At 37.6% G+C, this 13,268-nt stretch overlaps 1 protein-coding gene across 14 annotated transcripts in view; it reads left to right on the forward strand.

The window, feature by feature from the left end:
• Positions 1-298: 298 nt before the first annotated feature.
• The window catches only part of LOC112513098, a 32,795-nt gene continuing 19,825 nt past the window's right edge, over positions 299-13,268 (forward strand). For 6 of the 14 annotated variants that reach the window (XM_025119225.1, XM_025119228.1, XM_025119229.1 and 3 more), the window contains exons 1-13: positions 299-685; positions 791-878; positions 1,827-3,964; positions 7,215-7,329; positions 7,599-8,477; positions 8,651-8,921; positions 8,996-9,474; positions 9,570-9,693; positions 9,789-9,913; positions 11,039-11,700; positions 12,036-12,153; positions 12,237-12,353; positions 12,524-12,618. In XM_025119225.1, the coding sequence (XP_024974993.1) occupies positions 405-685; positions 791-878; positions 1,827-3,964; positions 7,215-7,329; positions 7,599-8,477; positions 8,651-8,921; positions 8,996-9,474; positions 9,570-9,693; positions 9,789-9,913; positions 11,039-11,700; positions 12,036-12,153; positions 12,237-12,353; positions 12,524-12,618 (5,492 nt within the window). In that variant the 5' untranslated portion in view covers positions 299-404. Of the gene's footprint in view, positions 686-790; positions 879-1,826; positions 3,965-7,214; positions 7,330-7,598; positions 8,478-8,650; positions 8,922-8,995; positions 9,475-9,569; positions 9,694-9,788; positions 9,914-11,038; positions 11,701-12,035; positions 12,154-12,236; positions 12,354-12,523; positions 12,619-13,268 lie in introns of those variants that run through there. The other 8 variants (XM_025119234.1, XM_025119227.1, XM_025119226.1 and 5 more) reach the window with 8 other exon arrangements.

A 13,268-nucleotide genomic window follows, 5' to 3' on the forward strand; every position in this document is an offset into this window, starting at 1 on the left:
ATTATATTAACAATTAATATATATTTATATAGACAATCATCAGATCATTAATCAAAGCACTCATACTATCGCACAACGCACGGTTCCCATACTAGTTAATCTAACGGTATAAAAAGTAACAAAATACTAACTCATTTCTATGTCGACCATGATGGTTGACGTGTTAAAAAGAACGTAAAAACAAACCTGGTCTTTCTTGGATGGATTTGAAGTCGATAAAATGAGAGGTTTGTTTCCATATTCGCAATCCGTTACCCTTTACTTCCAACAAACTTCAATTTCAAGCCCAACCAACCGACAACCATCTCAGAATCTCATAAACCTTTGATCATACGCCCTTCAAACCTTTCCAAACATGGCGATAATTTGTACATTGGGAAGTCTTCTTCTCTAAATTCATCGCCATGTTTATAACCAACTTGATTAAGCGGAAGTTAGCATCTTTGTTGCAACCATGGCTGCTACAAGAACCGGAGTTGGAACTCAAGCTAGGGTTTCTTCGTTCTTATGGAATCGTCAAGAACCTCCGTTTCAATACTTCAGCACTCAACGAGCTTCTAGACGATTCTATCAGTTTTTACTTCACTGATTTCAGAGTCGATCGATTGACCCTCCGGATATCCACCTGGTCTGCTCCTGCATTCAATTGGGAACTGCAGGGTTTTCACGTCACTATATCCCCAAGGTTTTTATACTTATAAATGTCTCTATATGTTTACACTTTTACTTATACAGTTTGAATTTTTCGTTTTTTTGTTCATTTATTTCGCAATCTTGTTTGACGTGGAAGGGTAGTGGAGGGGAGCGAAAGGAGCCGGGAACCCTCGGAGGTGTTGTTGGATGAGAAGAAGAAGGTTCTACGTGAAATTGATCCTGAGGTACTTTATTTAAGTTATAAAATTTTGCTATGACTTGTAGCACTCGTTTTTTCTATTTAAGTTGATGATTAGGAAGTTGGTGTTATTTCTTGGACCTCATCTAATTTAGGACATGTTTGGTTAGCAGCTTAATAAGCTTACTCGTTTCACAGTTTATTCGGTCAACTATACACGACTCTTTTGGTAGTGACTTAATAAGTCTTAACCACATAGAATTGACTCATTTAGTAAGCATCTAGAGGTAAGCTTTATGCAGAAAGCCAGTTTTTTTAGAACCTGCCCCTCCCAATTAAATAACATTCTATTTCCATCTTTGAAAAAGCTCTCCAAACAAAAACTTTTCCAATCTATACTATACAGACGGATTAATCCACACTACCAGCTTTATATATTCAGGACTTATGGAAAATCAAACCAAACAGCTCCTTAAATCTTAATGATATAGAATTCACTCTTTCAGTAAGCATCTGGAGGTGAACTTTATGCAGAAAGCCAATTTTTTTTTAAAACCTGTTCCTTCTAATTAAGGAACACCCTATTTCCATCTATGAAAAAGCTCCCCCAAGCACAAAGTTTTCCAATCTATACTATACCGACAGATTAATCCACACAGATAGCTTTATCCACACAATACATTATAGAAAACCAACCACACAGCCCCTTAGACATGCTTCAATTCCATGTGTACAAATTTGGCACAGCCTTGCCGAATTTGTTTTTAGTATCATAACTTCAATATTTAACAAGGGTCTCAATCTGCCTCCTTGTTTGTTTGATAGACAAATGCGTACCTAGTTTTCTGTTGCGAAGCTACTGTATGTGTTTGTGCATGAGTGGAGCAAATTGCAAATTAATCTCTTAAAAATTGATGAAAGCTCTATTTTGTTACAAATGTGGTATCTGTTTCACCGCTTTTATCAGAGCCTAATAACTTTATGATGGATGCAGGGTAGTGCTTTGCATGATATCATGGAAAAGCTTGCGGATATTGCCCTTTCAAGAAGCCAGACACCTGCTCTCCCTAAGCTTATCGTGAATTATTGTTGCTTACAGATGTGTGATATCAATCTACGACTGCAGCATGCCATCTCAGATAATTCCTTAGAATGCTTGTGGGAGATGGAGGAGCTTAATGTGGACTCTCGACTTGTCAAGCCTCAAAGTTTTCTAAGAGGGTACATCAGTTCACTTTTTGTATCGTCTAAAGAAAGCTACTTTGATCTTGAACTCAGAGGTTTAGAGATAAAATTGAAGAGCAATGAGCAAATTATCCCGGTGGGTTATGCGACCAATATTATCTGTGCCGTGAAGTTGAATGATCTTCAGTTGATCGATCTCCATTGTTCCATTGAGGAATTAGTAATTTCATTTTCTCCAATAGATGTCTCCATTATATCAGTGTTAGTGAGAGAATTGTCACGAAAGTCCTCGCCAATAAGAAATGGTAGGCAACTTTGGAAAGAAAACACAACCAGAATTAGGTCATTGATCTCAAGACGTAGATGGTCGATGTGGAAGTTGGTAAATGTTGTTTGCCTATGGTTACGTTATGTTCATGCCTGGGATAATTTATTTTTACTCATTGGATATCCAACAGACATCATGATAAAACGATCTGCAGTAAAGATGTCTAAGAACCAGATATTTTCTAAATCTTTTATGCGCCAATGGCAAGTAATTTCTGAAATTGAGCAAGAAATACCTGCCCCAGCTATCGCACTGGCTCATCGAGTAGTCCGAGGCAGAACAGTAAAAAATGTCATTCCGAGCAAAGATGAGCTCCCGGTCACCAGGTACTTGGAGTACTTCCAGAAGTCTTGCCAATCATTTGGTCGTATATGGAGTACTTTCTGTAGCATGCTTAATTCAATAACACACTGGGCATTTTTGAGAAATTCTTTTGCTTCCCATCCTAAAATGAAAAAGATCGGAGTTCTTCCCACAGATTCTTGCACAAATCTTTGTTACAAGCTGAACTTGGGGAAAATTTCCGTCACCATTTCCCCTGATAACGCTATACCTTCTGTTGGTAAAAGAACTGTCTCAGACAGAAGGGTTTCAGACTTGGATTTACTTTCGTTCAGTCTATTAATCGACACCCTTATCTTGGTTTACCAAGAAAATATCTGTGAGCATCAATCGATTTTCTCCTGTAGGAGCTTCAAGGTTATGTATTCCTCTGCTACCAGAAATAAGCATGGATATTCTTCAAAAGGACGCCAGAAGCATCAAGTTTTAGACTCAAAAACTATCCTATGGAGTAAACCTGCTCTTGTTTTTAACCATGAAAATACTGAAATGGTCTCCCTACCGCTTTTGGAAAGCCTTCTAAATGAGATGTGGTTGGATTGGAAAATATCTTGTGCAGAATTTGAAAAAACTACGGATGAGCAATTGAATGATCCCTTTGTTCTCTGTGAGATCAAGCATTTGTTGACAGATCAGGGCCACAATAGTTTGAGTTATCACTTCACTAGATGTTGTTTGGCACTAGGACAATTGGACGTTTCTTTGGGATATTCATCAACATTATCGTTAGCGATACTTCTTCAGCAGATACAAAAAGCTTTCAGTTGGCCTACTGAGATGAAATCACACAAATCTACTCCAAAATCTTTCGAGGATCCACCGGTGAGAGTCTGGGATTGTCATTCACGTATTTCTGGAGTAGAAGAGGCACTGCATAAAGTATTACCGGAAAAGCTTATTCAAGTTGGTGTATATGTGGTTGGTCCTCAAATCCGCATGTCATTGAGAAAGGACAGTTTGCACAGCAGAAGTACAAACTTACATGAAGCAGATGATGATATTCACCTTTCATTTGATTGTAAAAACGTCGAACTCATCATGTCGCCAATTCTAGCAGATAATTCCACAATATTAAATGATGCAATTCACATGAAGGAGCTTCAAATAGTTGACCTGGGTAAGTCGGATAATGAAAGCTTCCGGTGTCAAGGGCAAATAATGCTTGATGCCTCCTTGAAAATTCATGGAATAATTGCTAACCTTGATGACTGGCCTGAACTTCAACAGTCCCAAATTATGACACTAAAGCCAATATCACTTCAACTTTCAACAATAAGGTATGGTGCTTTTCACCCTTGTTTCATATTTTTTGGTGTTAAGTGTGGTTCGTTCATATGGGATAAGAACTGACATGCATATGCTAGTTTAGTAAGAGCCTGTTTGTGAGCAGCTTAATGAGCTTCATGGGATTCACAGCTTATTCGGTCAGCTATACGTGACTTTTTGGTAGTGGCTTAATGATATAGAAAGTGGCTTATTCTGTAAGCATCTAGGGGGGGAGCTTTATGCGGAAAGCCAAGTTTTTCCCGAACCTACCTTTCCATTTAAAAAACATGCTCCTTCCATCTATGAAAAACTCTCCCAAATAAAAATCTTCCCAATATATATTAATCCACATATACAATTTTATCCATACAGGACTTGATGGAAAAACAACCACACAAGTCATAAGTTGAGTTGCTCCCAAGTTTTCTCTCAAAGTTCTAGACTGTCTTTAGTCATGTCGAATAAGCAGACTATATGTTACGATTATACGTGCAGTTTTCATTTAACTATTTATGCCCATCTCCAAACTAGCACGACACTCTCTACTCTAATGGGCCTAGGGTTTGGACTTTAGTCATAGTCAAGTTCTCCTAGTTCATAACGTTACATGATCTTGCAATATAGCTCCATTTACTGCTCTTCATTATTATAACACTTCGTCTTCAGTAATACATATTCATTTTTGAAACTAACATCCTATGCTGTTACAGCGGTCAAAATATGAAATCGCGGTCAGGACCATGGTTTGAAATAGCTGTTATCGTGATGGTAAAACGGTCCAAAAATAGCGGTTTCATATAATAATTAGAATTATATATATGCATACATAACATATTTTATGTATTCAATAGAGTAATGATGTCCAAGTTCAAATAAAAAATAATTGAACAATGTGAATACTTTTATGCAAATCAAGAGGTCAAAGTGATAGTGTACAAACCCAATCGTCCAAGTTCAAAAAAAAATAAAAATAATGGTGTCCTGATCCAACAAAATAAGGATAATGAAGCCTTGATATTGTTGGACTAAAGTGAAAACCGAATGCAAGTTCTAAATAAAAGCCCACAAAATTACCTTTATCTACAAAGCGGTTATCCAGCTCAGTGGCAGACCTAGGAATTATTTTGAGCGGGTGCACATTTAAAGTCTTAAAATTGCGGCTGATGCAGGGGAAGTCAATGCGATTTGATTAAGTCAATTGCGTTAATTTGGGGAATAAAATACATTTTTTCAAATGAAATCGAATTTGATCTTTTGAGCAAGACACAGGACTACGTCTTACGCACGACGTGTTTTTAACCGAATTCCCATTGGTACAAGGGTTTTTTTGGTTTTTTAGTTGATTTCCTAAAATTTTCTAATTTTTAGGATTTGATTTGGTTGTCCTTTATCTTTCTTTTTCTAGATTTTCTATTTTGTTTTCTAATGCATCTAGGACTTCTAGTACTAAATATGATGCTTTACAACTTAAAAAATTAATTAACCAAATTAAAATCAACACTAGGGTTTGAGCAAATGAAAAATGACTAAACAAATTTAGAACAAATAGACAAATCAATAATGAAATAAAATCAATTTAGAGCTAACCTAGGTAAATAAGACAAATTGGTAATGAGAATAAAACAATTTAGGATGAATAAACAAATTGTAACAAATATTATGCTTGGAAAATACGAGTCAACTGATGATGGACAATTCTTCATGGGTGGTGATCGAAGAACAAAAGTGGAAACAAAAACCTATTATTTAGATAATTTATATTAAGATTTCGGTCTAGTCCCTTCAGTTTCAATATATTTAAGAACACCATTATATTTTCTAATATTTCATAACATGAACCATTTAGAGATTTTTTTTTGAAGACTTGCAACAAGTAAAGCTCGAACCTGAGACCTTGTGGAGGCGGACACTTTAAATAGGTTGCAGCAACCATCTCGCCAACTTGGGATTCTTGTGGTTTCCAAATATTTAAGAGCACCCTCATAATTAAACGGGTGCACCCTCTTCACATCCCAATTTTTTTCTCTTACGATATTCGAGTGAGCGGGTGCATGGGACCCCGCTCAACCCTTAACATGATGCAGCAGCTTTTTTTCGTTCAAAATGCGGTCATTTAGCGGTCAATAGCGCCGCTAATCACAGGACCACTATTTGACCACTGCTATTTGTCCCATGACCGCTAACAGCGATAGCATCACTATAGTGGTGTGATTAACAGCATAGCTGACATTGACGTCTATAATAATTCTTTATCAGATGCTCTTAGTACAATCTTCATCATCCATCAGTAGGTTTGTGCGGAACATTTCCATGAAAGTAGAATTTGTAAAAATGATTGTTAATTTACTAAAACCTACATTTAGTAATCGGATTCCATGTAATCCTATCTAAGGCCAGATCCTTCGGTATGTTGCACCCACTCGTCTTTCTCCTTACCACTTAAATGATGTAAAGATTGGTTGACCTCTACCTCTTCTGACAATCTTTTGTTGATGCAAGTCTCCACTTCCAGCTGGTGCATAAGGTCTACATTGGGTATGACCAAATGATCTCAAGAGCTGTGATCTCAGCTTCTCAACCAATTCCACCCCAATCTTCTCTTGTGTATCTTTTTTTAAAGTATATATAATATATACAGAAAACTTCACACACTCTCCTTATGCTTTGTGAGCTTTGATCCCTTGACTTCCAGTGGACTTATTCACAAATTAACTTTAAGTTTAGCTTTCTGAAATAAATGAGGGATTCAATTTTAAGTGTGCGTTTAATCAACTTATATCTTTGAAGATGCAAACAACCAGTTTATTATTCACACACATCAGAACATAGTACTGTGATCAAAGGTAGCAAAGCGATAAACCCGAGATACGTTTTACGTATTCAAGCACAAGGAGGAAGAGATAGGGGAGGGCAGTAAGGTCTTTTCGAGTAGGAGGCAGTTATAAGTTGGTGCAGGTGGTTCAGTCGGTGAAGGTATATAATTTTGGGGGGGGGGGGTTGTGGTAGTTGGGGGTCATGACGAATTTGTGAACATACCTGAGGAGGCCTATCTCTTGAATATTGGCAATTTGGTGTTGTAGGAGAAATCTTGTAATCCTTCCATGGAGTGTTGAAATTCAATTGAATAAGACATCGATGATCAATTGATTCATCACAAAGCAATAGCTTCTTATGTGTGTATTCTGTCAGGGTACTTGTTTTATTTTGCCACGTGTCAATTGTGCTTTATTTTTAATTTCTTTACTTGCTATCGTATGACAGGAAGGATGCTTGGTCACTTGGTGAAAGTGTAAGTGCTTTCTCTGCAGTCCTGCATGGTAATGCTTCGGGGCTCTCAGGTCTAATATTTGTTGATGAATTGTCTGTTTTAGCTGAGGTGATCGTCTTCTTCTTCCTCCTAAATATGTTGAGTTTTTCTGTTAATACCTACAATTCATATACTAATGGAATTGCTAGGTTGCAAACTTTACCTTATTCTGTGCACTTTATTTATGCCTTTATTGTTACATTCCATGATTGCTTATAACAACTTCGATTATTTTCTGTGAATTGCATGGAAAATTTGGTTCTGTGATGAAGTGGTGATTATGCTTTTTTTTGTTCTTTCATTCTCTATTGACCTCCTTGACATTTCTTGTGTGACAGGTGGTTAGTAGTTTGATATTTGCTCTATCGCATGCATTTAACACAACTGACTCATCCAGTTCTGTAAATTCTCATCATTTTAATAGTCAAGAGATGTTGCATGCTGGTTCTGAAAATGAGATGCTGATGAGTACAAATACTGGAACATCCTTGGTCATTCAGAGAACTCTTTATATTCTTAAGTGCACTTCTGAAATCCAGTCAGTGGATATAGTCATTCACAAGACCAGGAAAGGCAGTGCCATCGAGAACCAAGTGACAATCTCTGAATCCTTTATGAGCCAGAATCTATCTGTGCACTTCTTGCCTGATAGTGGAATTCACATTTCTGTTCATCAAATGCATATGATGTTATCATACAAAAAGAAAGAACGGAAAATGGAAGGGCTTGCTAATTTCTTTGGTTTACGAGCTGTTATTTTCAAATATGCAAATGATGTCACGAATACGCCTGATAAGCATGATATCCGTGATTTGTTGCCACGACATCAGGATGTATGTGAATTATCAGTTTCTAATTGCACATTCAGTTTATCTTTGACATATCTTCCCCATGAATTACCATCATCGCACAGAGAAGTTGTAAGTTCTACTTCTGGAAGTAATATTTTACACACAATGGAGAATCCTATTTTGACAAATAATTCTGAAGAGGTGATTGCTCAATCTCCTAAAGATAATCAGAACACCAGCCTTGCTCAGTCGACCGTAGCTCCAGTTTCAAATACTTGTTTACATGCAAGAATTTCCTCAACTGAAATTTATATGATAGGATGCCCTTTAAAGGATGTAATAGTTGGAAAACATCAGTCAAGTAAGCTTGAGATATCACTTTCTAGTGATGGTGGCTGTCAGACAATTAGCTCGTGTCATTGTCAGGTGCTATTCTAATGAATAAGTTATATAGTTTTTGATGTCTTTCCCAATTTCATCATTATATGCTTTCCCTTACGATTGACTCAAAATTACTCTTGGATTTTGGTCAGTGGGTTGTGTTAGTAATTATGACAAAGTGGAAGAGTTAACATATCATGATCTTGCCGACATAACAGGGTGGTATTATCTTCTTTGAAACCATATCGGCCGTTCTGTTTTCTCAATGTGGAAATTCGTACATACGTCGCGTCAGACATCTTTTACGTGGTGCACCATCATTTCAGGAAAACCAAGCAGCTGCCGATAGTGCAAATGTCACTATACTTGTAGACTATCCCAGCCAAGGGACACGAACCGTGCCTCAGCAAGGAATGCAGGGGATTTCAGAAGATTTTACCATGGGACTCTCTCAGTTCTATTTTGCCTTGATGGCTAGAGATGAATCTGGTATGGCTCTCTCCTGTTGTTTTCATCTTCTACAGAAATACGTTTGACATCTTTTGGTGTTGGACATTGTGCAGGAAGACTTCAAGAACTTCTGTTTGGTGCTGACATGCATTTGGACCTTAAAGTTGTCAATATGAGGAGAAAATTATCGTTTGGTCTTCCCCATTTTTCCATTCTTTCTCGAGTTCTTCAAGAATTTAACAGACATCAAAGTAATGAAGTTCAGATTCCTATTATGTCTTCTAGCACTTCAAGTGATCCATCTTTTCATTTAATACCAAAAGACATGGAAGCGACACATGGGAACACGGATGAGATTCATCCAGTAACAACTGATGCAAGCAGCTCCACTTCTGATTCCCGCATAGAACTGCGCAGTCAAGATTCCCATCAAGGTCCTGCAAACTACATTTTGAAACAGCTAAGTTGTTTTATAGCAGTTGAGGAGCCTGTGCCAAAGGATCCTTCTGATACTCTGAAATCAGATCAACATTGGGTTGGCAGTGGTTCTATTTCAGGCTTTGATGTGACAATATCCTTGTCCGAGATGCAGGTGAATTATATATCATGCTTACTATGAAAATTAGAGACACTAAATCATATATCATTATAAGTTGATGTTTCTATGGCATGCTATTATGGCTTCAGATGATGCTTTCAGTTGCTGAACTTTCGGGGGGTTCCAGCAAGGAAACAACTGCCAGCGTGCAGCAAAGACAATTGCATATTGATGAGGAACCTGTGAGGAAGTTGGAGGAGATGGTCCAAGATGGTATTCTTTCTTAAAGGTTCTTTGTAGTTTAAAGTTCATTACTTAAAAGCCAAGCACATTATCATTGACAAGGTATTGTGCTTCATACATTGTAGGGAGTATCATTGCAATCCAAGATGTCCATCAGCATATGTATATTGTTGTAGAAGGTGCAGAAAGAAAGTACCATTTAGCTGGTGCAATGCATTATTCACTTGCTAGAGAGATGGCTCTTTTCAGGGTTCGTGATCTTTGACTCACAATAACAGTTCGTACTTAAAACCTCATCAAATTTTTTTGTTTGTCATATATTTCAGAAAATAGAGTAAAAATAAGCATAGGGATCTTTTCTTTGTCAACTTCTCCACCATTATATTATTGAGTGTTTGTACACTCCTCTCCACTATACCTATTGAGTTTTTTCTGTCTCATTCTGTATGATGTTTTCACTAGATTAGATCACAAAGTATTTAACTGATTGGATTTTCATTTGCATTTGGCAGAGCCTCCTTACACAGTCTCTCTCTACCATTATCATCTTCAATTTCCAAGCTTATCCTTGTTTCTTCATCATACTTGTCATTAAGTTGCAAATGATCTGAACAATTTTTGACTGCATGGGGTGGCATTCAGCTGCTTTCTGGATTTCAATATGCAAAAACCTTACTTGACCAAGACCAAATGAGTGTCTGAGGATAGGATACTTTATTTGTGAAGTGTCCCGTACTTGTTATTCTAGAAGGAGATAGAAGGGGTGTTTTGGGTGCTTCTGTTAATAAACGTCTAGTATAAATCGGGAGGTTGCAAGAGGGGTCGGTATGCAGAAAATAAGGGGGTTTTATAAGGGAGAGTTCTAGCCTCTCGAATGCTAGTTTGTTCTTTGTTTTTCTTGTTAATTGAAGCATTTGACAGTGTCCTTATCACTTGGTTTCTATTTCAATTGTTCAATCGATTCAGTTCATAACACCCATCTGATTGTTTCACTTTTTTTGAAATACTACGCTTAACCAAAGGATATTGAGAGCAATGAACTTTATTTTTATTTCCCTCTAGCATTAAAATCATCTTCATTTTGTTTTTACTTTTGAGCTGCATCATCCTCTTCCTTTTGCCCTCATATTTAGCTTTATAGTAATTGTGAGATCTTTCACGCCAATTTTTCTGTTGATTTAGTAATTACGTTATTGTATTGACTAAATATGACATGAACAAATTAATAGCAATCTAAGTTGATTTAACTTGGGATAACCTTTATTGTAACCTGGTTTAAATATGCTAAATCTGATCAACTTCATGGCTTTGTCTGTCTTATAGCCAGAAACTGCTACTATTCTTGTATTTATGCAAAGTTTAACTTTTCATTTAGGTGAAGTACCATTATCAAAGAATATGGAAGTCAACATACCTCTGGTTCTCATTGACCTCATTGTGTGCTAAAAGTGAATCCGGGGAACACCTGCAATTGAACTGTAACTCCAGATCAAACTTTGTTGAGCTTTCCAGCTCTGGTAACAGTGGGTCAGCACTTTGGCGTTCACTCCCTTGCAAATCTACAGGTTTTGAAGATGATAGTGAGCTGGAGTCGTACAACAATGTAGAAAAAAATCTATTTTACCTAATAAATAGGAAGAATAATTGTTCCATAGCTTTTGTTGAAGGAGTTCTAGAATTTGTAAGCAGTCCCAGAAATCCATTTAAGTGGAAAGTTTTTCAGGATTTTGCTTTGGCTCGTGATCCATTATTGCTGGATACATTGGAGGACTCTAAGACTGGTGCACAAGATACTTTACATGCAGATAAAGGAAAATCCACAGAATCTACTTGGGCTTTACCCTTGATTGATATAAAGATTGACAAAATTTCTCTGACCTTATATCATGAAATTCCCGATACAACGGAAAAGCTCCCGCTTCTCCAGATGTCCATGGTTGTTCCAGAATTTAGCATAGAGATACTGCATGCTAAAACCAGGGTGATAACCAGACTTGCAGTTGAGTTATACACGTTTGATGCCCAGAGAAACTTATGGTAGGTGTTCGTCAGAGGGGCCGTTTACCAACCACTTACCGGGTAAGCGTTTACCCGGCTCACTTCATTACCGAGTGCGCATGGCAAGGATCAAGAATCTTACCCGGTTAGTGCTTACCGGGTAAGAGACGCTTACAAACAACCCATTTCGGTGGCCGAGAATGCTACCTGACAAGGTAAGTGAGTTTGTGACTTTTGCCTGTAAGCGCTTACCCGGTAAGTATTTGGTAAACGGCCCCGAGTATTTATACATCTTTCCTTTCACCAACAATGATCTCTTTATTAGTCTTGCAAATATGCGTTGAACAATTTTCTTATTTAACATTCAATAACAGGAACACATTTCTACATCCAGTTGAAGTAAGCATTTTCTGGCGATCTAGGTTTCAAAGCCATGATGTAGGAACTGTTTCGCATGGAGTGCCTGTTCATTTCTATGCTAGAGTTAAAGAGGTAGGAGAGATCGATAACGGCTTCTTAGGTAATTTCTTGTTGGAAATGGCAAATTTTTGAGGTATCGTATTGTGCATCAACAGTTCCGGGTATCAGTAATGGAGCTCTCACTGGACATACTTCTGTTTGTGATTGGAAAACTGAATTTGGCTGGTCCTTATGCAATTCAAAGCTCTTTGCTTCTGGCAAACTGCTGCAAGGTATATACTAATTACATAATATTTGGTTCTTGATCCACTTGAAATTGTAGCCATGCAACCATAACAGGACTTAAATCATTTAAAACCTGTGTCAGTGTGTGTATCTCTCTCTTTATAACTACCCACACATGCATCCTTGACGTGCAGTTATGATGCTTTCTAATTGGCAGGTTGAGAACCAGTCAGACCTATTCCTTCTTTGTAAGTTTTCAGATAAGCAGATTGTTACAATCGCCAGAAAACAATCCACAACAGTGTTTTTAAGGTACTCTTATTGATTATAACATTGGATTCATTAAACTCTTGGCGTTTTCATGTGCTCTCTTTCCTACCAATTGATATGGAAATACTCCATCACTATCTACTAGAAGTATTTGGATATTTATATTACACATTTTCTTTGGAAAAAAGAGAATATGTATACTACTCGTGTCTGAATGATGATAAGGAAAGAGCCAAATAGATATAGAATCACTATATGCACTTTTGGCAATGGTATGTGGTATTGTACCAATAAGGCACCAAAGACAAACACTTCATCCACTTGTTGGTTTATCAGACACATAACACCTTAGGGGGCGTTTGGTTTGCAGAATGGAATTTGGTGGAATTGGAATCCACCAAAGGAATTAGACTTTGAAGAAATTGGAATGGATTTTGATGGAATTTGACCATGCGTTTGGTTCGACGGAATTGGAATAGAATCTCTAATTTTTTTGGGAAGATCATCTTTGTTTGGAGGGAGGATGGGGATTGGGGTGACATTTATGATGACGACAGGCCTAGTGGCAGGTGGGGGGACGCACCACACCTCACCCTCCCTCCTCACCGATCACCATGGCACTACTGTCCTCATCAAAGATACCACCCCCACCCCACCCTGCCCCCCACCAGGTCACTGATGTCGTCATCAAA

Source organism: Cynara cardunculus, assembly GCF_001531365.2.
Source record: "Cynara cardunculus var. scolymus isolate 2C chromosome LG 5, CcrdV1, whole genome shotgun sequence".
Classification (NCBI taxonomy): domain Eukaryota; kingdom Viridiplantae; phylum Streptophyta; class Magnoliopsida; order Asterales; family Asteraceae; genus Cynara; species Cynara cardunculus.